Genomic DNA, 26301 nt, shown 5'->3' with positions numbered 1-26301 from the left:
TGTAGCCAAACTACCCAGCTTCGCCCGCAACACCGTGGCCTCCACGACCCGCGTGGCCAGACGGGACCTGGTGCCAAGCGGTGCAAACTCCCCCTCTGCCAACACCGGGGGCACGACTCCCACCCCCACGACTCCCATCAAGTCCTCCCCCCTGGCTCGCACTGCTTCCCTCAGGCACCCCCCCAACAACCGCGTGGCTCCGGAGGCTTCCCAGAGCTCCATCAGGAGGGTCGCCAGTATCCGCGTGGCTGCCAAAAAACCCTTCGGTGAACCTCTGGTGCCCCTCAGAGTCCACGAGCGGAAGAATAGCGGCAGTTTTTCTGACAAATCAGCCTATTCTAGAGACTCCCACACTGACAAGGCCAATAAACCTTTATGGAGATAAACTCAAGAGTGCTTTTTAGAAAAAAGAATTTAAGAGAAACACTATAAAAGCAACATGTAACTTAATAAAGTCTAGATTTGTATTTTTGTGGTCTTTATTTAACTTTCTGAGTAATGATGAATATGCTATTTTCGCCTTCTCTCTCTATGAACCATGGTTTTGTATGTATTGGACTAAGCACAGCTGTGGGTTTCCATGTACATGTCACAATTATGATTAAAGATTCAATTGAATACAATTGGTATGTAACCACCCTGTGCTTTTTAGACAGTGTGTATTTTGACAATGGGCTTCTGCTAGCCAAGGATGTTTTGACAAAGGGTTTTCCCCCTCATCCATAATCTTTATGTCTTTTGTAATTATTCATAATGAAATATTTGTGGACATTATGCTGATGCTGCTGATCATTAGCGGAGTCGGTATTTTAATATTTAAACCGTCACCACTTGTCTGAATGTGTTGGTGTGGTCTTGTCCTATCTCCATAGGGAGATACTTTGTTCTTGTGCAGACATGGTTTGACTGGCTCCTCGTCATGAAACTGCCATAGCTTTCCTCACATAACCAAAGTGAAATCTGTAGGTCAAATTCAATCATAAGCTCAATAGTCAACGGGGAGAATCATTTGCCAATTGACTAGTTTCACTGAAATTGAAGACAAGGCTCTCCAGCACCAAGTCCAGGGCCATTGCTTGATGCTCGTTCTGTCAGATGTCATCGTCTCTATATCATATCATGTTATAAATCGAAGCAAATCAGAGGAGTTTGCAACCCAGCTCAATTATGTGTTTATCTGTGTTGTCCAAATAAAGTTTATGTTAAAATTTCTTATCCCTGTGACATATATGTTTGTGAGTGGTATACAAATATGCAGCCAGTGTTTTTACAAGAAAAAAATCTAAAGCCAGTGACCAGCAGGTGGCATATTCTAATGAAGCTGCTGAGAACCTTTTTGGCCAACATTAAAGGGGAGATCAGCGATTGCGCAGGAAGTCGCGTTTGTTTATGTTTTATGTATTTAAATGTATTATCAGATGCTTTTGTCCAAAACAACATACTTTAAAACTTTAACCAAACTTTAACCAACATACTTTAAAACTTTAACCAAGTACCAAATGAAACACACCAGAGAGGTAGCTCACCCCTCCATTCAGTATTCCCAGAAAAACTCATTCATTTCATTTTTTCTTAAAATCACGTATGATCGCTGAATGCACCTTTAATATGACCTTAATAGTATTACAAATATACAGCATGTTAGCGATAGACCTGGGTAACTTAAGAGGAAGTGGCAAACCTCCTAAATGAAGAAATTAAGAGCTCTATGGCTTTGTTTTGTGATAGGAATATGAACCCATACTGTACTGTATGCCCTGCTATTGGGAGAGTTTACTTACCGCCCCCTTCCCCCACATATAAAAACATCCAGTGTTGAGGGCGTGTAAACCATCACTGAAAAGTTCTTTCCAGGTTTCTCTGGACATCTCTATGAAAGTTTGTACAACACATTTCAGCCTTAATGTGATCTGACTAAAATCCATGTTGATCAAATTGGGAAATCATTCATCTTCATCTGCTACCATGAAATGTGGGGTCCCCCAAGGTTCAATCCTTGGCCCCCTCCTCTTCTCTCTATACATGCTGCCCCTCAGTTCCATTTTTGATAAATATGGCATCCAATACCACTGCTACGCTGATGATAGCCAAATCTATCTCCCAGTGGCTCCTCAGACCCCATGTTTATTTTTTTTATTGTGATTAACTTTTTATTAGGTTTTTAGTAAACACAAAGACAAAACAAAAAAACAAACAAACAAACAAAACCGTCATCCTCATAACATGAAGTCAGGGAATAGTGGCCAAAGGGAGGGGGGGGTCATCCAGTGGGGCAGTAACCAAAGAAAATTGTTCAAGGAGGGGTGCAGATATAACTCAAGAGTCTCTAAGAAGTTCACACACAAAATGTCCCCAAGCATCCACAGTTTCTGGCTTTGCCCGATGGGCTCGAGCTGTGGAGAGTTCCAAGTTAGCCATGTATCTGACATTTATAATCCAGTTGTTGACTAAATTCAAGTTCTTATCATGCCAGTAACTCAAAATAGTTTTTTAGCTGCTTTAAATGCACAGAAAAGGATCGATCCTCCTGTAAATTATTTTAAAATGCAAGACTGTGTCATCATTTAACAAACATAAACATGGATCTGGGTCTATTGTAAACAAGAGTATCTTACTCATAACTTTACACACATGAGCCCATAACGCTGTAACTTTGTCACATTCCCAGAACATGTGCATTACTGTCCCCACAACAGTGTTCAAACATAAAGTACACTCAGGGCTAGAAAGCAAACCCATTCTATATAATCTATAAGGAGTGGCATAACACCTATGGATTAGTTTAAGATTGATAAATTGGTGGCTCCAGTTCCTGGAGGTGTTGTTAATATTCGTCCATATCCTTTTCCAGTTTGGCTCAGAGTCTTTAAGTTCCCTGTCCCAGATGCTTGTGATGGGTAGTAGGTTACATTGAGAACGTGTGAGTTCTTTGTATACTCTTGAGACCCATCCTCGGACCCATTGGAAGGTGCCAAACTACTGTGACAGTGGATGAGTCTGTATTTGCGCATTGCACTTCAAGCCACATGCCATCAAAGAAGACCTTAATCTTAAATAAAGAAAAAATGTCAAATTTTTGCCTCAGTTCTTGAAAAGAATGAAGACCATTGTCACCATATATGTTTTCAAAAGTGTGGATACCTTTCGTTGCCCACAGGGGAAATGTGAATGGTTTATTCGCTGTTAAGATAAGAGGGTTATTCCAGAGAGGGGACAGTTTATGAAACAAGGGCATGTTGCCAAGACATTTCTGCACTTTATACCACACCAAAAGGGAGTATGACATTATACTACCTAGCTTAGCACGGCTCTTATGTTTCTGTTTAACATACAAAAGGTCCTACAACCTATGAGGTGCCGCTATAGCTTCCTCTATAATCCTCCAAGGTACTGCAGAGTTCACAGTTGTCCAAGTATGCAATGCTTGTAGTTGAAAGGCCCAGTGATAAAATTTGAAGTTTGGAAGGGATAGGCCTCCATCCAGCTTGGGACGCTGTAAGGTGGTCGATTTGATTCTTGCCCTTTTGCCAGACCCCATGTTTATTAAATAAACTACATAGCTGCCTCAATGACATTAAATCTTGGATGGCCTGCAATTTTCTACAACTCAACGACAGCAAAACTGAAATAATCATATTTGGTCCACCCTCCTCTGTCACCATCCTCAGCAGTACTCTTGGTCCACTCTCAAACAATGTGCAAATCTTGGTGTCATGCTGGATAGCTCTCTACATTTTAATAAACAAATCAATAGTGTGGTCCGAAGTGGCTTTTATCAACTCAGAGTCATAGCTAATCTCAAGTCCTTTTTATCACAAAACGACCTTGAAACCCTTATACATGCTTTTATTACCTCCAGACTCGATTATTGCAATATTTTATACACAGGACTGACCCAATCCAACATTCATAAATTACAGATGGTCCAGAAAGCAGCAGCCAGATTGCTTACTGGTACTAAAAAGAGAGAGCACATCACACCAGTCCTGGCTCAGCTGCACTGGCTTCCTGTTAAATTTAGAATTGATTTTAAGATTTTACTTTTTGTTTTTAAAGCTCTTAATGGCCTAGCACCCCCTTACATTGCTGAAATCCTTTCTCCACACTCTACCTCTAGGCAGCCGTGGCCCACTGGTTAGCACTCTGGACTTGTAACCGGAGGGTTGCCGGTTCGAGCCCCAACCAGTGGGCCGTGGCTGAAGTGCCCGTGAGCACCTAACCCCTCACTGCTCCCCGAGCACCGCCGTTGTAGCAGGCAGCTCACTGCGCTGGGATTAGTGTGTGCTTCACCTCACTGTGTGTTCACTATATGTGCTGTTTGTGTTTCACTAATTCACCAATTGGGTTAAATGCAGAGACCAAATTTCCCTCACGGGATCAAAAAAGTATATATACTTATACTTATACTTAGGTCGACCCGGTCATCTTCAAGACAACTCTTATCTGTCCCCCGCACACGTCTCAAAACAAAAGGCGACCGGGCCTTCTCTGTTGCTGGCCCAAACTTATGGAATCCCCTCCCACCTCACATTAAGTCCTCAACTACCCTTGCTAGTTTTAAGTCTAATTTAAAAACGTACCTCTTCTCTCTTGCTTTTAACAACCTTTAATTCTGCCCCCTGTGTCTTGAGTGTGTGTCCCTCTACCTTTTTACTTTATTTTTTATCTACCACATACTTTTAGTTATTTATTTATCTCAATATATATATCCTGCTTACTCTATTTTACCTGTTTTACTCCATTTATTTTATGTTCTTATTTTATATTATATTTATTTTTAACTGTATCTATTCTACTGATATTATTATTATTATTATTATTATTATTATTATTATTATTATTATTATTATTATTATTATTATTATTATTTTTAATGTACGACTTCTTAATTCTACTCATGTAATTTAGTCAGACCTGTGTATGGGACCCTTTTATGTTTCAACTGTTGCCTAACCTCTCATTGCCATGTAAAGCACTTTGGGTCAACTCCTGTTGTTTTTAAATGTGCTATATAAATAAAAGTGACTTGACTTGACTTGACTTGACTTGACTTGATCCTATTTTGGAAGGACAAATATTTTTCTAATGGTAAATGAATTTATAAACCTACATACCAACAAACTCTTGTTCTCCTGAAAACAAATGTTGCCCTCCAATCTGAGAATCTCATTAAAAGGGATTAATTACAACGGTTAGAGTAATTTGTGTCAGCGAAGCGTGTAGGCCTTCTAAAGTCAAGGGGTAGAGAATATTATGTAGGCTATCTTTTGTCATCAGTGCAGACTTTTGTGATGGCTGTGGAACCTAGATGGTTAAAGACAAACAGTAACCTACAGTTGTATTTATGAACACATCTTTTCTGCTTTAGCTCTCATGGTACAAACAACCATTTGAGTGTCATGATAGAACATTCTTAAAGCTTCTTTCCTGGAAAAAGATTGAAGCCAGGGTTGCCAACTCTCACGCATCTGGCGTGACACTCACGCTTTCAGCACCAATCTCACGCTCTCACGCACACTCAAGAAATGTCACGCCAAATCCATTCTTTTTTTTTTGCAATCCGTTCATTTTTTGTTGATGACTAGACTAGCCCACAGCATTGTTTCTAAATTACAGGATACGAGTTTAAGGTATACCGGTACATATGTCTAGATCAACAGCAGGTAGATCTAATATCCGCCTACAACGTTCTCAGCGCAGTTTTCTCTGATTGTTGATTCGCTGACTAGGGTATTTTAATCCGGTCCGCGACACCTTCACGGAACCTTTTACGGAACTCATGGAACTCGCGAAGTAGCCTCACAGACATCACATTAAATAACTTTTTCTCATCTTTTATAAGGTGCTATAGCCGCTATTTGCTGCGATAAACGGTTCGCGAGAAAAATAAATTAACTTTCAAGAAATAATCATATTAGGCTACTATAGCTCTGCGCTCATTTCAATTCCTATAGGAGGAATATCTCACAAACTTTTCGTTCCACACATGACAAACCGTAAACCAGAATAAACAGCAGACCTTACCGAACACAAAGGTGTAATGCAATCCCCTGTACAATAAGCCGTTCCAGAGTAATCCGGTTTTGAAATGGTAGCAAATTTCTATATGGTCTCCAATTTTGGGCTTTAAGTGTCTTAAAACTGAGCTGTGCTTAAATACCTACATATGTGTAAATATTAAAATCAGAGGATATAGCTCATGGCTAAGAGTTTGTCGATGTAGCCATAATAATTTGTTTTCACAAAATGCTAAGCATGCATTTAAGTGTCTTAAAAAAGTGTGCTTATATTGGTCAATGCATAATTTCATAACAGGCCAAATAGAAAATAAATGTTAAATGTTAAATATACTGTAGCCTAGACATAATATTAAAATCAGATGATGTAGGATAGTATAGAGTTAGAAGTTGGATGGCTCCAGAACTCACACCAGTGGATTGGGTCTTAAAGGAGCCACACCACTTTTATGACACTATAGCTGTTCTGTTGACCTTTAGATTTGTTGCTACTGGGCATGAAGGGCAGGCCAATTATGAGTTCTGTCCAACATTGATGGTAGGTTTAGAAGAAAAGTCAGCACATTTTAATCATATTGCAATACCAATAACCGTAATCATTTTGGTCATGATTTTTCATCAAATGTTCATACTGTATCTCTAGTGGCTGGTAGACTTTGGAATCCACCAGCCACAATGGTAGGTGGAAAAAAATATTTTAGGCTATTTCCATCCCTGATACATACGTACACTCATACACACATTCATAAGTCTCAATCTGTCCATTTCTTTCCACAAAACTCGCCAGAAGTAATCATTTAAGGGGTTATTTTTCATTTTTTTCTACTGAGCTACTACCTTTTTCAGGTGGGCAGGGGGGCCCTTTTCATGTCTGTGCCCAGGGGCCCAGTGGCTCATAATCCTTCCATGCCACGGGGTTAAAACACTGGTCTTGTTTTCAAGTGCAATCAATAATTTAATTGTACATTTTGAAGAAACTTAAATCAGGGATTATACTGTTCATATCAAAAAAGTCAGGGGACAGACATTTTTAAAATTAGGTTTAGGGAAAAATGTAACGCACACGCACTATGACTTCACAAAATCTCACTCCAGCCAATCACCCAAAGTTGGCAACCCTGTTGAAGCATCCTACACTGATCAACCCAAATGGTAGCTGAAGATCAAGCTCTGGTCTGCTACAGTAATGCCAGGTCAGGTAACATATGGAAATATGAAACTTGACATCCAACATCTATCAAATAAGCACACAATTAAACAAGATTAATGGTTTATCTTTTGCTGTCTACTAATACAAAAGCATACAACTTTATAGTTGTGATGGCAATAGTTTGATATGTTGTGAGAATTGAGAGTTGGAGCTATGTCCTCAGACTGTAGCAAAGTTTCTAATCGCGGTGTTTTTTCTTTTACCAACCTTTACCACAATTATTGGTTGTGTCTACTGATAATCTACATTGTTTTCTGATCACTCTTCTCTGAGTCACTATTAGGCGCCAATTTAAAATAAAGAGACAGTCTGACGTCATATTTCTGCGTCGAGGTTTCCCTCTGTGGAGTCTGTGCGAAAGGGGAAAAGACCAACGATAAGTGAGTGGCTTTCTCCCATCGATTCTTTGTGTTCACGCAAACAAATAGCCGAAGAGCCTCAGTCGGGTAATGAACAATTTTCAACGAAATCATTAGTACAGACATCAAACTTTCAAATAGCCCGCTGAATCTTTTAAGAGGTCTTGCAATCGTAGCCGGCGAAGCAAGTGGGAGGACGACGTAGCGATAGCGACTTAGCATTTCCAGTTAAGGGGGAGGGTAGCCTCACCACTGGACTAGATGAGTGGGAGAGCGGCAAAGTGGACATCAAGGGCATCTGTCCATCTTAACATCTGAGAACGTGTCTTCACTCGATTTGATATCGAGCAGATTTTCGAGCCTTGTGTATGGTGAGTCAAATATTACCTCGTCTGTACCACGTGTGTTTTTGTAAATAACCCAAAGGATAGGAATCATAAAAACAAATTTGCAGCCCTAGCGTTAACAACTAACGTCAGAAAGACACAGTGGTCAAGGAGTGTGAAAGCGTAGGTTTGGATGAGAAAATGTAGGTACATTCTTTATACAGTATAAGTTAGATATTAATGACGTAGAACGTTTGCAACTCGTTTTTTATTCACAGCAGCGCGGTATTAATACAAGTGATTTAACTGTCGTAACGTATAGGTTTTTTGTCTTAGTGTAACGTTATATGTTTGTGTAGGCCTGTGTTGGACTTGTATTTGAGAAGTTCTGGAGAAACTTTCATGATAGCCATCTTTGGACGTCCAACTTCAATAACCACCTACAACGTTGGTTCCACGTGCACGTTGACACGACGTTCCGACAGTGAGTGTGGTCTTGCCCCGAAATAATAATGTTAGTCGGCTATTTTGTAAGTTTTTGGTTGTCAACAATGTGTCGCGTATTACTATCGAATGCCTTTTGCTGTCTATTGATGTGTATGTCAATAACGTTATCTGTTTCAAGGCTACTTGTGTCGTTACGACCGTCTCCCGGGAAATTTAAATAGCCACGTTGTTATACTCGTGTTTTGCAGCCCTAGGACCTAGGTAGCTTCTGCCGAAGCTTTATCGTTAGATATGGCGAAGGAGCTCAGTTTGTTTGTGTGTGTAAAACAATGATGCAATTAAGCTGGCTGTCAGTACATTTAGCTGGTTGTTTTGCCAGAGTGCCGTATTTGTTTTGGCTGCTTCGCGCCATCACGCTGTGATTTGCTGAGCTCGTGCAGAAGAGACGCTGTTGGCATTGCGTTTCCCTTTCACTTATTATCGCCGCTGGCCACATGCGTCTACGCTTCCGAATCCAGCGGGCTCCATTGTTTGTGCTCTCCCGGGAAGATGGCCCGGACCGCTGGAGGAAGGCGCTGATAACTATGCTAGGGGGTGGGGGGAAAAAGCTTTCGTGACCGTGACCGTGGTTTGTCAGGATTTTGAAGGACTGAGGAATGCCTTTCAAAAGCAGTGTCCTCAGCGGAAATGTGTTTATAACACATTTGTTTGCCTGTCGAAAATATGATAGTCTCTGGTGCCCAAATACCTTATAGAAGTCTCTGCTCCATTGTTAGATTGTCATATCAATCCCAAGTCACCAGCAGCAGCCGGGGTTAGGATTTCCTTTGTGCAATACAGGCCATTAAGAATACCTACTGCACCGGCAATTCTGTTTATTTACTAATAACACGAGTAGTGGGACTGTTGATTTGGTCGGGATGCTGTAGAGGTCATAGCGTTACAGGAAATTGCTGAACCTGAAGAACAATGTCAGTAAGCTCAGGCAAGCTGGTTGCTTCATCTTGTGTCGTTTTTTTTTAGCATGTCTTTTCATGAGAAACAAAAAGGTAAGAGCCAGGCAGGTCTATTTCGACTTTGACGTCCTGACCTCAGTGTTTTAAAGAGGGCGAGGAAGAGAGGTGCGAATTCCAGGTTGTTGGTGTGAGTGTTGTTGAGTGGGTTTGCAAGTGAGTGCAAGGTGTGGAAATCAATGTGATGAAAGGTTATGATGTGTGCTTCAATTGTGCTCTGAGGATATTCACAATGCGGTTGTGCTGAGGATCTTCTGTACCGTACTGTAACCTTGCCTGTACTCTGTACTATTATTAGAAAGTTAGAGCTTTTCAGCAGAAGTAGTGTATGACCTGATACTCCCCACAACCGCTACAGAACCAAAACACTAACCATATTTAGATGAGAGGCCCTACATGTGATCATGTTGACTGTCAGTTTATTTAAAAGGCATGACTTGTTATTGTGATGTCACCAGACATGACCTAGAGCCACTTAAAGGAGAATTCCAGTGTGAAATTGACCTAAAGTGTGTTGAAACATGATACCGAGTGTGAACGTATGTCTCATAGCCTATCTCGGCTTGTCCCCTGCACTCCAAAATCTGGCGCTAGTTAGCCGATGATACCAAAAGCTTTTTCAATGGAGTTGCCTCGGCATCGGCCTAGCCATGCAAATAAATCACTGTTTTACACCATTTACGAGGCTCAATGTATCTCCACACTTCATTGGTAGACTTCCGAGGGCCCTGACATTTAAAACGAGACATTGAGAACTTTGAAAAAGCACTGGCAGTTTACCTACAAGATTTATACAGACAGTATCTTCAAAGTTTAGCGTTTGCAGCCATCTTACAATTTAGTCACGATAAGTTGAGCGATGAGTATGAATGAACAGGTATGATAAGGGATCAGATTCCAAAAATAATTCTGTGGAAATGCATGGATTCCAGTTATTAGTATAATAACTGGAATCCAAGTATTCGCACCAAACTGTTTAAGTACAGGACGTTAGGTTCAGTACAGATGTGTTTTGAATTTACGAAATACAGTCTTTAACAGTAATCAACAGTTTTTTTTGCTTGCGTACCATATTTTTAAAAATTTGACTTCCCACACAAACATATTAGGTGCCGTACAATATGTCAGTTAACGTCAAAAACATTTGACACTTTTTTCAAAATACTCAAAAGCAGTATTGTCAGTGAATTTTAGGTTAGCAGTACCTACAGGCTTATTGTTCCGAAAATTAACCGAACCGTGACTGGGTCATTCCATGTGAAAACAGCCAATATCGGGGTATCATGTACATGTACCCCTCAGATTTTGCTGAAAAGTGGTGAAAATATGCCTTATGTTACGAAACAAGGGAATCTGAAGTTTCAGGTCAATATCTCAAGCGGTTTGCCCGTGGCGTCCATTTGAATTTCGGGTGCCACGGCCCTAATTGACACATTGGAATTTCACATTTCATCCTTTGCCATTTTTGGAAGCCCATAACGTCTGTTCTAATAGTGGTAGAAGGCTGGAAACTGGTGTGGTCTGGATGCTTTATCATCACTAAAGTATAAAATTCATATTATGGAGCTTCATAGTCAAAAATGTTATTTCATTAAAAGAAAGAATATGTATCTTTATCTGGTATAAATCTCATTAGGATCATCAACTGCCCACATGGTCATTTTGGGGTCCAAATATAGGGTTCCAAAAGAGTCACCTCTGCCGGAGAGGGTTTTTGGACCCCCATGAAACCCCCACCAGTGGTACCATACCCTTAAAATTAATTTTGGCAAGAGCAAGGTTCCCACATATAACAAATAATCCTGTTTAGAATAAATATGATCATTAATTGTGGTGCTAGGGCCACCCAAAAAGTAAAAAATAACACATGGCGTCAACATTTTTTAGGACTTTGGTGACCCACCTCTCACCCAAACAGTAAGGAATATTGATTGATTCTGCCTCCAGAATTGTGTAGTGCAGGCTACAAAGAACTACCACACCAGTTTCCAGCCCTCTACCACTATTAGAACAGACGTTATGGGCTTCCAAAAATGGCAAAAGATGAAATGTGAAATTCCAATGTGTCAATTAGGGCCGTGGCATCCGAAATTCAAATGGACGCCACAGGCAAACCGTTTGAGATATTGACCTGAAACTTCAGATTCCTTTGTTTGGTAACATAAGCCATATATAAGCCTTTGTTTGGTAACATAAGCCATATATTCACCGCTTTTCAGCAAAATCTGAGAGGTGTCATGTACATGGGTGGCTGAGTTGGCCTGGAATGACCCGACTACAAAATCGAGGTACACACCAAACCATGATTTTTGTCTACTGTTGCAACCCTAGGTGCCATATATGTGTTGATCAAATCACTGCCTTGAGACTGCCTGTTAGCCAAACAGGGAGAGCTCATGTCTTTGTTGAGTGCATTTCTTTGTTGAATATTTAACAATCTCCTCCCCAGCAACCTGAGCTGGATTCAGAGTGTTGACCTAACAGCCAGAGATATTTCACTTGGGAGGAGTTGTGAAGCATCGTGTTTTGTTTAGGTGGTGTGTCTGTGAGGTGCCACCTTGGCAACGACACGACTGACACCGTTCCGACTGAGCACCTGTTCTTGGACTTACCGTAGTGTACACTACAGTGTGACGCATAGGGCTGTAACGATTTACGATTCGAAACCGAAATCGCGACATTCATATCCACGATACTGTGTCGCGGTGTGAAAAGGCAGAATCGCGACACACCCTTTCTAGTGTTTCACGCAGTGCATTGCAGCTTAGGCGGCCGCAAAAGCAACCCACAACTCCCGCTTTACTTATCGGTAGCCTACGTTGTCCAAAAACAAATAAATAAATAATAATTTCATACCTCTCCTTGCTTTCATTGTAGACTATGTGTGCAACTTTACCAAACAGTATAGAAGTAAACCCCCTGTCCTTGCCCCGCTCTCTCTCGCGCTCCCTCCCTCTCACTCTCCCTCCCTCTCCTGCTCAATGAACACGCGCGACTTAAATAAAACATTCACAGTCGTGAAAGCAAGGACGCATAGACGACTAGCTAAATTACTATTAAATCCGCTTAGCATCATTAGCATGCTGCACATATTTGTTAAAAACTCTTGCATTGAAGTTGACTGATCATCTTAATACCAACGTTTCCCAAAAGGGCCTGTCCCAAGGAGAACTAGTATTACCTTGAAACTTAAACACACATGGGGAAACTGAACAGTCCAATCAGTACACTATGATAGGCTAAGCTATATGCTACTTTGTTTACAATATTTCCAGGCTTCAACCAGACAGCTGAATTAAAGAGGTAGAGTTGTAATAAAAAATAGTAGGCCTAGGCTATAGGCTAATCTGCATAAAGTGTGCTGTCATAAATATCAGTCATTCAGAAAAATATTTTTATATCAGGATATAAAATAATAGATATATTATATTGTAATCCTCTGGTGTTCTAAGGGAGGCTATTAAAATGTTATTTAATAAAATGTCTAGCCCCCCCCCAAAAAAAAGGGGAAAAAAAAGAAAAATCGAGATTCGTATCGAACCGTGGGTCAAAAATCGTGATACAAACCGAATCGTGAGGTTGGTGTATCGTTACAGCCCTAGTGACGCAGCATAGTGGCCAACTTGTATTGAACTATTGAGGCTGAAGTGACTGTTTTTATTGCTCACAACAATTGAGTCTACAACAAACACTATCCAGGAAGGCAAGAGTAAAGAGGGCCAGTTCTCTTTTTTTAGATTAAATTAAACATACACTGTCTGCTTCCTTTATTCCATTATATTACTATCCTCACAGGTCAATGTTGTCTCAATGTTATGTAATATTGTTTGATGATATGCTTGGCCTTACATAAGTGGTGCCATGCTTGGTATGGGCTGGGGAGGGGAGAGGAGCTGTTATGGGCGCCGGTGAGTATCTAGTTGGTGGCATGCCATACTAAGACAAAAATAACCCTAAGTAGCCCATGGTCCCTGTTGGGTATAGTGATAGCAGGCCACAGGCATACAGTATGAATTTGACTTGCCACAAAAAAAAAAAGATATTTGACTACAAATCCTTTATATTGGTCGCTTTTTAGAACTCTTTTTCACTGCTCAAACATCAAGACCTAGGTCGTAGGCCTATGTGCTTGTGTTGGGCATATGTGGTAGCTTAAGGGTTAAGGAGCTGGCCTACCATGCAGTAGCCTGAAAAGTTGTGGGTTCAATTCCCTGTTTTCACTATTGCGCCCTTCAGCAAAGCACTAAGGGTCGTTCCATGTCAAAACCGATAAGGTTGTTGTTGCACCATCAAAGATTTTGTTCAAACCTTGTCTATATCAAGAATGGGCCTCAAAACCAAGACATGTAAAATATTTTTGTTCAAATATGTATGTATAAATGAAACATGGTACATTATTGGCACTTTATACACGGAATGACTATGAACTGAGCTATTTCCACTTTGATTTTTGTTTTCCTACTAGCTACCCCACAAACCATTTTAGTCATAGGAAAATTAACAAAAAATGCAATCACACCTTGTTTTATCCATAATATCTTCATGTGCATTTGTTGCAGAGTTGTGATGGGCAAATGAAGCTTTGGTGAACCACTAAACCACAGCAGTGTGAAGCTAGCAACACTAATGAAAAAATCCCATATGGCTGCCACGTGTAGATTTTTCAACATAAAAGTCCTTACCCAAACCAGTATATGTAACCAAAAATATTGGTTTGCTAAGGACTTTTATGTTGAAAAATCTATGTGTGGCGGCCATCTTTTTGCTTTTCATCTAGTGTCGCTAGGTTCACACTGCTGTGGTTCAGTGGTTCACCAAAGCTTCATTTGCCCATCACTATTGCAGAGACCTCAAATATTGGTATCTGTAGATAAAAAATGATTGTCATGTGGATACAAAAAATGAGTTTACAAGACCCTTCATATCACCAGTTTTGCACTTTGTTCCATGTCTATATACTTCTATAAAACTAATGGGCATGTAGTACAAACTTGTAATGGTCCATTCATACTGATAACATGTCTTTCTTCAATCCTACAATGTTTGGCCAGGCTAGGAATAATACTTTTCAAGGTATTAATGCCAAAACATGGCCTCCAAGATAAGGTATTTCTGAGAGTGTCAAAATGATTTTAAAAAATCAAGGGTGAAAAAATGTATGAAAACATTACAAAAAATATTTTACAGGCCGTAGTTTTGAAACCTAAATATTAGGTAGACAAACTTTGAGCAAAATCTAAGTCAATGCAGCAACCATTTTCTTGGTCTTTGGACTGTTACAATTCTAGCTGCTGAAAAGCTTCAATATGCAGTGAGGAAAATGCTCAAATCTTAATGATGGGCAAGCCTTTACACAAAGAGCCTGATTTTCTCGTTTTTTAATAACAAAAATTTATCCTGGGGTATCGCACAAAGGAAAACTGAGGCTGTCCATTGGTCTAAAATGGGTCATCCCTGTTTAGTCATCTGGCATGATGTCCCATGTCACTTATGAACCTGTGTTTGTAGCCTGGGTGAGTCGGTACAGTTAAGGTTAAATTACGCTAACCTACTTCAGGACCCTGCAATGTGTCATAGATATGTCTGAGTCATCTTATAGACAATGGGGTGTTTGGGACTGAAATGCAGAATGATTCAGCAGAAGTTTCATCTGCCTTGGGCACAGTTCAGTTGAAATGTGTTTCTCAGGAACAGCTTGTCTAAAGCATGATGAAGTGGTGTTAGTCATTGTTCCAACAATGTTCCGGCTTATTTGAACTTCAGAGAGCTTTTTCCGTACTTCTCTCTTTTGAGAGATTCGCTATCTCCCTCCGTCCTGTAAAGCTCAACTAGAGGTAGTCTTTTTCTTTTATTATGGCTAAGTTTTATCAATCAGCAATTGTGAAGATGCTAGTTTGTATGTTTTAAGCAGATATTTCAGTGAATAGAAAAAGACTTGAACCAGAAAGCAATTGGGTGTGAAAATGATATCTTAAATGAGAAGTAGATGTAGACTTGTTATTTTGTCTGTGATTGGTGTTTACTTTTACTACCTTAACAGTGGGCACTTTAAATTATTATGTATCACAAGGAAGATGCGGAAAAAAAAACGAGTAATTGACTGACCCCAAATTCCCGCCCCCTTTCGCCGTGTCACAATGAAGCAGGCAAGTCTGGAATCTGACAGTACCTCAGTCAACTTTTTTTACTTTCCTGCTATGATGTTGTGTTCGAGGCTCACTCCTCTGTCTTGAAAATAAAAATTTTGAAGATGCTTAAAAGATGTGTCTCGGGGTCTTGTAAAAGTAATACTGAATACCCTAGCCAAGTGTAAGACGTTTTTCCATTTCCAAAACTGAAAATATAGTTTGATTACTCCTTGATAAAGTGGATTAATCTTGTAAGCAGTTAGTGGCCTCATGCAACCTGTTAGCCACCCGGCTTTCGGCCAGGTACAGTGAGACAAGTGGCCAAGATTTAGGAAGAAGAGAGATAATGTGTGTTTATATTTTGATCTGTGAATTTGATTGACAGGCAGTTTTATGATTTCTCTGAATGTCTTACTAGACAGTCCTGCTCCCATGTCTTGTTACCTTTATGCTAGTGTGGAAAGGATCTCTAATGCAACTCACTCTAAGCCAGTGGTTCTCAAACTTTTTCTTTCATTACCAACTTTGATCAAAGGGGCATTCTTGAGCCCCACCTGTCCCTCATCGCTCTAAGAAAGTGGTAGGCCTAGGTCAAGCTTAAAATTGTCAAATTTATTGAAATAATGACAAGTTCTAAATATATCCTCTTCAACAGAGTTAAAATCAGCTGGTGCTGCAAATATAATAATAAATAAATACATAACACACATATTTCTGTTTTCCAGCAACATATTAGGAAGTATAGGCCATTTTACAGCATTGTACAATATATTCAATGAAATACCAACATGCTGCATTAAATGGTTCCATAATCCAGTCATACTGAGCACTGCTGGTTGGGAAATATTTCTGAAATAAACTTTGCAGGGATGTGATGTAGGCCTACTGTTTAATACATGGGATCACAAGAGTGCCTCCCAATCAGATGTTTTGCGATTTCGCTCAGAAATCTCAAAGGCATAATACTGTCGCGATCGAGGCGCCTGTCCCATACTCAAGTTTTTTTGGTGAATGCAGTAATCTTATTTGCTAGGTGAGGTAGGTGCTTGTCTTTGCTTTGTAACTGGACATTTAACTCAAATGGATCGCTAAGATATATCAAATATATCGCTAAGATAGGCCAGCTTCGTCAAGAATGTTCATTAGTGAACGTGCTTGCAGATTCAAACATGCGCTCTTCCTCCAAGAAGAGGCGACTCGGAGCTCAAACACGCGTGACAGCACTTTACCTCGGGAAAGCCACCTTGCCTCGCTGTGAAACAGTAGGCTACAGCCTTTTGGTCAGCTACCATCTCTTCGCAAAGTGCGGAGAATAGACGCGCTTTTAAGGGCCGGGTTTTGATGAAATTCACCACATTCAAAATCTCATGTAGGTCGGAACTAACTATTCTGCCTTGACACGAGCGCTTCCCTGTGAATAACACAATGCGTCCATTGTGCATCAGGTGCTACCTGGGCCCAGGCTACAGATAAAAAAATAAATAAAAAAACTCCTGTTTTTCACGTCAGTTCGCGCCCCACCTGGCATGTCTCCGCGACCCAGTAGTGGGTCGCGACCCACAGTTTGAGAAACGCTGCTCTAAGCACTCAATTCCCAAAAGAATTGTCTGAATACTGGTCGTTCCAGTAGTGTAGTGTTGGTTGACTGTTCTAATGGTGAGAAACTAAAACATGAGGCACCTGATGAAGAAGAATCACCGAGCATCCGGCTTTGCAATTTGGTTATTAAGTCATGATTCAATAATGAGCTAATAATTCTCTTTCCGGGTCCAACGGCTTTCAGACCCGCTCATTTTTCTCCATAGACGATAAAATAAAAAAATGTCCCGCTATTCAGTGTAGCCTTTAAGAAAATTGTCATCCTAATACTCACTTGTTGCCTCAACCTAATTACCCATCCTAATACTCACTTGTTGCCTCAACCTAATAAAATCATATTTTTCGCAGAATCCTGGATGTTACCCTTGATTATATCATCTGGTTGCAGTAATTACTCTGTTGAAGTTAAGCAATTTTGTTTTACCCTCACTAAAATGGAGGTGATGGTGATAAAGTTTACAAGTTGCGAAAACGGGCTGGCTGCTCTAGTAAACGTCTTTTGATGGAAAAAACTGTTGGACCTGTGATGTCGGACTTAACAACCAAATAGTAACAATGGGAGGCAGAGCTTGGGATCGGTCATTTAATTCTCACCTCCTAGCTGATGACCACCATTTGTTACTTTCTCTGTTCAGCTTTCCTCAACATAACCAAGGGGACTGGAGGTTACGCTGGTCTGCTGCCCAACACCCAGCACAGTCTGGATCCCTTTTGAAGTCCTACTGCATTTACACCTGTGGTGATAAAAAAAAAAACCTCGTCCAATCCATTCAGACGGTCTCTCCAAGCCCAGCTTTTAAGAACAACACACTCACTCACTCACTCACTCACACACACACACACACACACACACACACACACACACACACACACCTCTAATATCTCAGCTGCCTCCTGTGGCTAGGATCTTCCTCTATGCTCATCTGACCGCACAAACCCATTGCTTGCCCAATAGATGTTATCTTCAGTTTTGACTGATTGTGTATGACTTGCGCAGTCCTAGCTGGCTATGTGATCTGATGTCAAGAGAGATACTTCCCCATATTATTTGTAAATCGCAGAAGAAAACAGATTTGCAAACAGTGGCGTGACCTACTTAGACTGCATGTTTGTGTGTGTGGGGGGGGCGGGTATGTGCAGTGGAAGGCTTCACAAGCATGCCGAGTTAGTATGGCAGGTATCTGCTGACTTGCAAACCCCCCCCCCCCCCCACCCCCATCACTCTGTCCTTTTTAATTTGATACTACAGTAGAGATTAAGATGGCTTCCTGGAGGTTCTGTCTCTTATGACATTTAGTATTGTATGGTGAGGTCGGTGTGCTCAGTAAGGAAGTGACTTGAGTTGGTGAGGGATAGGCATGTGGTGCCCCCCCCCCCCCCCAATTGTTATTGTAGTCACTGCTGCCATCTAGTGGACAGCCATGTTCTCAGCTGTTCACTTTCCAGCTACAGTTTATTTGCAATAGATCATATCTAAATCATGTATACATGTATAAGTTCTGTGGACAGTTGAAGATAAATTGCTGCTCCAAGTTTCAGCTTCCTCATGACTTTGAATATTGTCCCTCCCCAAGATGGCGACCGTTGAAGGTCCACACTTAACTTTTTGACCATCCGAGTACTTGCAGTGCGCTGCTTGTTGCCATCATTATCAGTTTGCACACCTATGCAAATTAGATATTGTATTTAGATATTATTTAAGTACAGAACTACGCAGAATGGGACATGGTGATAGTTTCCAATAAGGGCAGGTTCAACTTTCATTTCTGTTATGTCAGTATTTGTTGATACAAAAAAGCATTTCATAGCATGAACTGTATGCTATCCTCCCAAGATGTAACTCATTGACATGCAAGACCTACAGTAATCCCTAAACTAGTCCGCTTTTGTACTGCCTTCACCAGATAAGCAATCTCATCATACACTGTGCCGCTGGCTTCTTTAAACCATGCTTTCCCATAGCATAAAGGTGGTATATGGATAACGACAAGTGATCGCTGATAGAAGAGTTCTGTAAAGGAGTTTCGCGCACAGATACTGGAGATTCATAATAATGCTAGTAGCGAGTCTTTTCTCTGAGAGCTGTGTTTAATGTTTTGAATAAGGGTGTAAAACTACCTCTTGTCAATAAAGAAAAACCTAACTATCTTATTGGCTGTTTCAGTAACCAGTCATTTAGCCGGAAGGCCTGTGGATATTCATCTGATTGTAGATGTGCCAGTGTCTGTATGATATGATGGAAGGCATTATGGAGTGAATGCCTCTCTTGTAGCTTTTATCTTGTCTATAAAGATAGCCACAGATACCACCTGACAGGTGTGACGTATGTAAATATGCTGATTAAAAAGCATGATTATTGCACAAAATTGTGTCTTGGACTGGTCACAATAAAAAGCCAGCCTAAATTGTACTATTTAACAACACAATACCACTGATGTCTCGAGTTTGGGGGAGAGCATGCTGGCTACAGGAATGTCCAACAGAGCTGTTGCTTGAATGTAAAGTACTCAATGTGGATTTTGCCAAATATCTGAACAGAACTTGAGAAAAATAGCATAAGCCTTTTGTGTACATGGAATAAGTCTTGGATCTTTTACTTTAACTCATGACAAACTATTGTATTTCTTTGTTTGTTTGTTCAGATTAAATTGCACTGGATAGATAAATGATATTAATGCCTCTTTCTCCCTCTCCCTTCCCTCCATCTCTAGAATGTTCTGAATGCTCTCAGGCAAATCAGTGGCAGGTCAGTGTGGAGATGAAGCAGGACCTGCTGTTGCCGGGCAACACCAGCACCACTGCCAGCAGGGGGCATCAGAGGCGGCAGCGATCAGCAGCACCGACGGCAACCACCACCACCACCACCACCAAGACTATCATCGCCCCGCCAACCTCGCCAGGCAGCACCCCCTCTTCCTCCTCAAATTCCTCATCTTCCTCGGTCCGCGCCGGACTGGAAGACGGGCCCGAGGATGATGGCCTGCTGGATCGAGCGGCCGCTGAAGAGGAGGAAGAGGGAGAGAGTGAACAGGGGCACGATGAGGGAGGAGAGGAGGAGGAGGAGGACGAGGAGGAGGTGGTGGTGGAGGACGAGGAGGGCAATGAACTGCAACAGGACGATTTAGAGAGGGAGGGGTCAGAGGTCGGGGGTGAGAACCGCTCGAGTTACAGCGAAGAAGCAGCCGACGAGGACATTATTGAGGACAATGATGGCAACAGCGGACATTTTGCTCAGGAGTTGGAGACTGAGGGACAGTGTGGTGAGGAAGAAGACCATGAGGAGGAGGAAGAGGAGCATGATTGCTACAACTCTGAGCGCTCTGAGGGAAGTTTGGGAGAGGAAGATGACGAGGAGGAGGAGGAGGAAGAGGAAGAGGGCGAAAGGGCTGAGGAAGATGAGGAAAGGACAGATGGGATGACGTCACATACAGCTGATGGCAAGACCAGTGACCGCCTGAAGGGACACCCGAGCAAACGCTCCAGCTCCAGCCTGCTCCAGGTAAGCCTCTACACTTCAGGAGAAACTTGGTGGACCATTGGCCTTTATGACACATGCAGATCAGATTACATGATTTTCTTTGTCTTCCACGATGGTCTTTTACGATTGACCATGTCAGACTAGGCGATCAGAGAACCACAAATTCTCGCCGCATCTTGGTTGGAAGATTTTCCACATTACAAGATCATGTAGCCTATCTATCTTAGCCTTCTCGTCTTGTGTTGTCATAGTGTCAGTGTCAACACGGGAGTTGTAGGAGATTCCCCAAATATTCTGACATGCTAGACTTTTGGTCGTGGAATCATGGAACATCACAGACAATAAATCGCTGGGGTCATTTAATTTGTCACATTACAAGACACGTTCCTCCTGCGGCGTCTTTCCCGACTTTTTATATGCGGGCACGACACTGGAAATTTGTCAGTTTCGGACTATATTGTGTAATCTGCATAGGCCATTACACGGATTAAGCCTAGTACTAGACTAGAAAAAAACTTAAATGAAAATCTCCATTAAAAAGGCTTTTAATATAGGATTAAGTTTAACCCATGTTCGAGAAGCCCAGTATGCTGCTGTGTGATTTGGTCTTTTGTTTTTAGTTAATGGAAATAATAAACATGCAGATATTAAAGACGGTAAATATTTTGCTGAAGGATTTTCCAAAGGCCAGACATAACATGTTGATGTGATTTGTAGCAGAGTTTTGCATCGTTTTCAGTAATCAACATTAATTCCATTAAAGCAGCACTATGTAAGTTCTGGTCTAAAACTAGCGAGCTAGCTACCTAAAATGCCCCCAGAACCTTGCAAACACGAGACAGAGCTGTGGAAGTGCAGTGTGTTCTAGCCTGGAATACAGAAGTACAAAGTGCATGTCCTCGATGGCTGGTAAGAACGACACATGTGTTGGTCTGTCCTTAACATGACCATGTACTTAAATAATATGATGCAAAAATGATGTAATAAAAGTTGTCTAAAAGGGCTCCTCACAAGGTTGCAAATGTTTGTGTAGTGTAGTTTTTTTTTATCGGTCTCATATATCTGGACCATATTCTCAATTTATGAGTAGCTTTTTAATAGGAGATCATATATTGTTTCAAGTTAAGTTTATACCAGTAGCAAATGTGAATCCTATTAAATAATTTAAGTGAAAAGTATTGGAGTGTTGGATGGAGCATGGGTCCAGCTCTGCAGCCGGTGTCTGTGGACCTCTTTCAAGACCTCTTGCATTCTTAGTCAGATTGACCTGTATGTTTTCTAAATAAAGAGATGAAGTTATAATAATGAAGAGTGTGTGTGTGTGTGTGTGTGTGTGTGTGTGTGTGTGTGTGTGTGTGTGTGTGTGTGTGTGTGTGTGTGTGTGTGTGTGTGTGTGTGTGTGTGTGTGTGTGTGTGTGTGTGTGTGTGTGTGTGCACACACACACTGAAGGCAACCTGTGCACAGCCAGCGTGTGTGTGCCGGTGTTGAGGGTTTTGAGTGTGGGGGTGTGTAAAGTGAGAGTTTCTTAATTGGTTTGACCACAGATGTTTGCTGAAGGTCCCAACCTCTCGCTCCCTTTCTGACCCGAGAGGTTGCGTTACTCTTTGGCCAGCAGGGCTTTTCTTAACTTCCTGGGTCAAAAGCAGATCGAGGACCATGCCCTTTGGCCATAGCGACCTACCCCCCCCGAACCCCAAGGCTTTCTACTGTTGCAACCTTTATGTCCTCAATGCTCCAACAAGCCCAATTAGAAATGATAAATTACCAGCTGGTAATTCATGGGCTTGTTGACTCAGATGGTGTGTGTAAAAAGGAAAGGACTTGACATTTTTTGAGCAGCAAGTGTCCTTGAAACGAAAGTCCTAGCTCTATGCTGTTTGATCATGATGTGTTTTTTTTTGTTTGTTTGTTTATTTATTTATTTATTTTTAGTTTAAATTTATTTTTGAGCTTCCCAATTTTTTTTATTAATAGGAGAATGAAGAGTAGACAGGAATTGAGTGTTAAAGAAATTAGGTGTGTGGAATTGTGACCGCGGGCTGGACTCTAACCTGGGCCCTGGTGGGCACCATGTGATATGCTGCCCCTTGCACCACTGCTCCCCCCGTATCAGGTTGTAGTTTGGTCTGCTCCATTGTTTATGTCTGTCTCTTGTTAGTCAGCGTAAGTGTGAGGTGGATTGAGGTTGGTGAGCGGAATGTGGAGCTCCTGCTGGGTGTGGAGGGTGCCTTGTTTTGGATCCCCGGGTGGGGGGGGATGACCCTAGGGGGAGGGACAGATGGCGCTCGGCGGCAGCGCGTCCTCCCAGGTGCAGCTGTCTGATGCGGGGCAGGGCGGCGAGAGGTCACGGGTCGCAGGTCACAGACGAGGGCTGGGCCAAGCGCTCTTCTCACTTTTTTCCCAGGGGATGCCTGCAGTGTCATTCCATTTCTCCTCTCTCTGTGTCGCACCCGCTCGCGGTTTTCCCCCTTGTGAACTACTAGTTGTGAAGGGACATGGATAGCTAAAGACCCTTCTTCCTTCAATCTCACACATGAAAATAGCATTATGCTGATCAATCTCAGACTGTTAGGGCATTATGCATTGATCAGTATGCGTTAGCTCAGCTATGTAACTGTTGATATATGCGTTTTGTTAAGTATATTGTAGGTGGGTTGCCCAGTGAGTTGCTGCAAGTGAGAATTACTGTAGGCAATGTTTGGTGAAGTAAACTTTGTAACTGCTGTGGCGGACATAGCCCAGCCAGGACCATCCCTAAGGCCGCATTTCTGTGAACTTGACGAGAGGGTCAACTGGGGACAAAAAGTGCTGATGCTTTTGTCATTTGGTTTGAGGATGAATGAACTCAGTGGCCGTCCGGTTTTGTCTCCCTCCCCTGTGCTCAGTCCATGAATAGAATAGAAGTCAGAGCAGTGGAATGTGCTTGTGGCTTGCACATTGCCATCAGGTACTCCCACTTATTCAAGAACAATAAAAACAAAAAGAAGGGCGCCACCAACAAGACCTCAGGGAGACTCGTCTCCTCAGCGTCTTCAATGGCGTCTCAAGATGGCAGTCTCTTCTTTCTTGTTGCTGACAATGACGGAAACCACAGGTGGGTCTGCGTGCTGGGGTTTTCACTGTTGTGGTGGCCATTTTGGCTCTGTCTATATGTCTGGGTGGCATCAGATGCCTGCCAGGCAGTGGTGGTCTCTGCTTAGGCATTGTCTCCAAGAAAGCCTGCATTCCTTACAGCCAGGCAGCTCTAGACTTTTAGAAAATTTTATAAAGCACAGGTGGCACACACACACACACACACACACACACACACACACACACACACACACACACACACACACACACACACACACACACACACACACACACACACACACACACACACTGCCCAGACACATTTTCACTCTCATGCTTTTTGTCTCCATCCTCTCTTTGCGCTTGTTTGTTTGGATTGAGTGTTGTTTTGCTTGGTTTCATTTAGTTCATTTTGTATGCAGCGGGAATACGTGTGCGATGGATTGCTGAGGACATTTCTGTTTTCTGGAGGTAATTGGGTGGTACAGAGTTTCATTGGATTGGACCGAGTAAGATATTGTTAACACAGCACCTGATTGATTGTGGTGGTGTTTTTTTTTTGTTTGTTTTTTTAAATCGGTTAGCAAAGCGACTTTGATCAAAAGGCTTAAAATACCAAGGAATCCCCAAACAAGCCTTAAATGAATAATCATTGACTACTTCAGATGAGAAGAGAGACTAGTATGAGAGTATAGGATGTCCACCAGGGGGTGCTTGAGCCTGTTTGTGTTGTAGAACTACACTATGGGTTGGTGTTAGATGACTGAGCCAAAACAATCCTTCTAAATAGCTTCTACTATTTACAAAAGATAGTAGAACTACTTATAAAGGTTGCCATTGAACCCATGACTACCACAGTCGATGACTGCTCTAGTCATATGGACACTGTATACACTACATATGGGATGAAGCTTGAACTGCCCGCATCAAAAGGGTTAATTGAAGCAGGAAACAGATGTTCTGGTCACTATCTGACCTTAACCTAACAATATTAAAACAGTCGCTTCTTATTTCCACCGTTAATCTGTCACCTACTTTCAATGCTTTCTAGTGATTTCTACCATTTTCTCTCTCTCTCTCTCTCTCTCTCTCTCTCTCTCTCTCTCTCTCTCTCTCTCTCTCTCTCTCTCTCTCTCTCTCTCTCTCTCTCTCTCTCTCTCTCTCTCTCTCTCTCTCTCTCTCTCTCTCTCTCATATATATTCTGAACCTGATAGTGTAAATCTGCTGTTCTAGCCCTTTGGAGTGAAGGATTAATATCCCCCAACCTACAGCCCGGGGCATAGTAATCTGTTAGATCACAAACACACTCAGACACACACTCAGTCACTCAAGAACACACATACACACACACACAAATGTATTAGGTTTGTGTCCCTGTGCTTTAAGGCATGAAGGTATGTTTACTTAATCAGGGCGGAGTAGAGACATGGCTTAATGTACTGTGGCAGTGCTGACAACCCCAACCCAATCCCCACCCCACCCCACACACACATACACACACAAACACACACACACATACAGAGAGAAAGAGAGAGAGAGTTTCTCACACATCTGAGGATCAACCACCTAAAAGACTTCTTAATCAATCAAAAAGCAGCAGAATGACAGAGATAGCCAGAGAGGGAGAATTCCCAGAGTCCGTGATGCTGGCCCTGGGTTACTGGTCATTTTTAGTCCCGTGGAGCAGCGAGGGTGGAGCAGGGAGTGTGAGCGATTGCGACGGTGGAATGTCAGGCATGTGGGTGGATGCTGAGGCCTCGCTGCTTCTGAGCAGCCGGACGCTCTCGCATCGGTGATCACAGGGGTCACGTATCCCAGCATTCTCTGCATACCGCATCACCTATCCCGCCTCCACCCCGCCCCCACCCTGACACACACACACACGGACCTTCTGACAGCCCTTGTCATAACCACCACCTAGAATTTCCCCAACCATACAGTACTTCCAGGATGACTGAGCAGAGGTTTCACATTGCCAAAGTTTAGCAGTTTTATTCTTGCCTCAAGCCATTCCGTATGACACTGTATGATTTCATTCACTAAACCTAGTAGAGTTTAAATCCAACATAGTTCACACTGTAGAGGGTATGATTATGGTACACAAGACAATGTAAGGATTACTCCTGAGATGTTAAATGAAGGCCAGTCTTTGACTGTCTCTGTCTCCGTGTTCAAATATGATATTTCACTGATTGACTGAATTGGCCTGTGGGTGTAGTAGAGTTAACCTGTGTCTCCTGCTGATGTCATTTTCTGTTCATACATTGCAACGTGTTCCAAAAGCACTGCTGACTTTCAAAGTATGAATCATTCTGGAAGCATGTGCACCCCTCCCTCCCTCTCTCCTCCTCTCTATCTCTGTCACACACACATTTGCATGCACACACACACACACACACACACACACACACACACACACACACCAGGCTGCTTGTCTGTATGCATGGAGTAGGAGATTATGGTGGTCACACTTAAGAGGAGGCAGATATAGCACTTGATAGATCAGCGCGTGGGAAGAGCCGGTGGATATGAAATGAACATTGTGTATGCGTGTGAAGTGCCATGTTGGGTGCGCACTGTACAGACGCGCGCTGATGGTGTCACACTCGGTGTGGAATGGATGGGCCACGCTGCGCTGGCATGACTAAGCT

General features: G+C 42.1%; 2 protein-coding genes across 11 annotated transcripts in view; both read left to right on the top strand.

Annotated features, from left to right (window-relative positions):
- LOC143127646 (uncharacterized) overlaps positions 1-1215 on the top strand; it is a 21416-nt gene extending 20201 nt beyond the window's left edge. For all 7 annotated transcript variants that reach the window (XM_076289255.1, XM_076289256.1, XM_076289259.1 and 4 more), the window contains one exon: positions 1-1215. This exon is cut by the window's left edge and continues 1733 nt beyond it. In XM_076289255.1, the coding sequence (XP_076145370.1) occupies positions 1-385 (385 nt within the window). In that variant the 3' untranslated portion in view covers positions 386-1215.
- A 6352-nt stretch (positions 1216-7567) lies between these two features.
- LOC143127644 (F-box/WD repeat-containing protein 7-like) overlaps positions 7568-26301 on the top strand; it is a 54903-nt gene continuing 36169 nt past the window's right edge. The window contains exons 1-2 of one of the 4 annotated variants that reach the window (XM_076289252.1): positions 7568-7607; positions 19811-20598. In XM_076289252.1, coding sequence (XP_076145367.1) covers positions 19858-20598 — 741 coding nt within the window. In that variant the 5' untranslated portion in view covers positions 7568-7607; positions 19811-19857. Of the gene's footprint in view, positions 7958-8314; positions 8397-19810; positions 20599-26301 lie in introns of those variants that run through there. The other 3 variants (XM_076289251.1, XM_076289250.1, XM_076289249.1) reach the window with 3 other exon arrangements.

This window comes from Alosa pseudoharengus, unplaced genomic scaffold (assembly GCF_046254945.1).
Source record: "Alosa pseudoharengus isolate Yale_2024_CS ecotype anadromous, Long Island Sound unplaced genomic scaffold, YU_APseudo_1.1 YU_APseudo_1.1_scf_17, whole genome shotgun sequence".
Lineage (NCBI taxonomy): Eukaryota > Metazoa > Chordata > Actinopteri > Clupeiformes > Clupeidae > Alosa > Alosa pseudoharengus.
The sequence above is the reverse complement of the archived record's forward strand: the minus strand, read 5'-3'. Positions and strand labels throughout refer to the sequence as shown.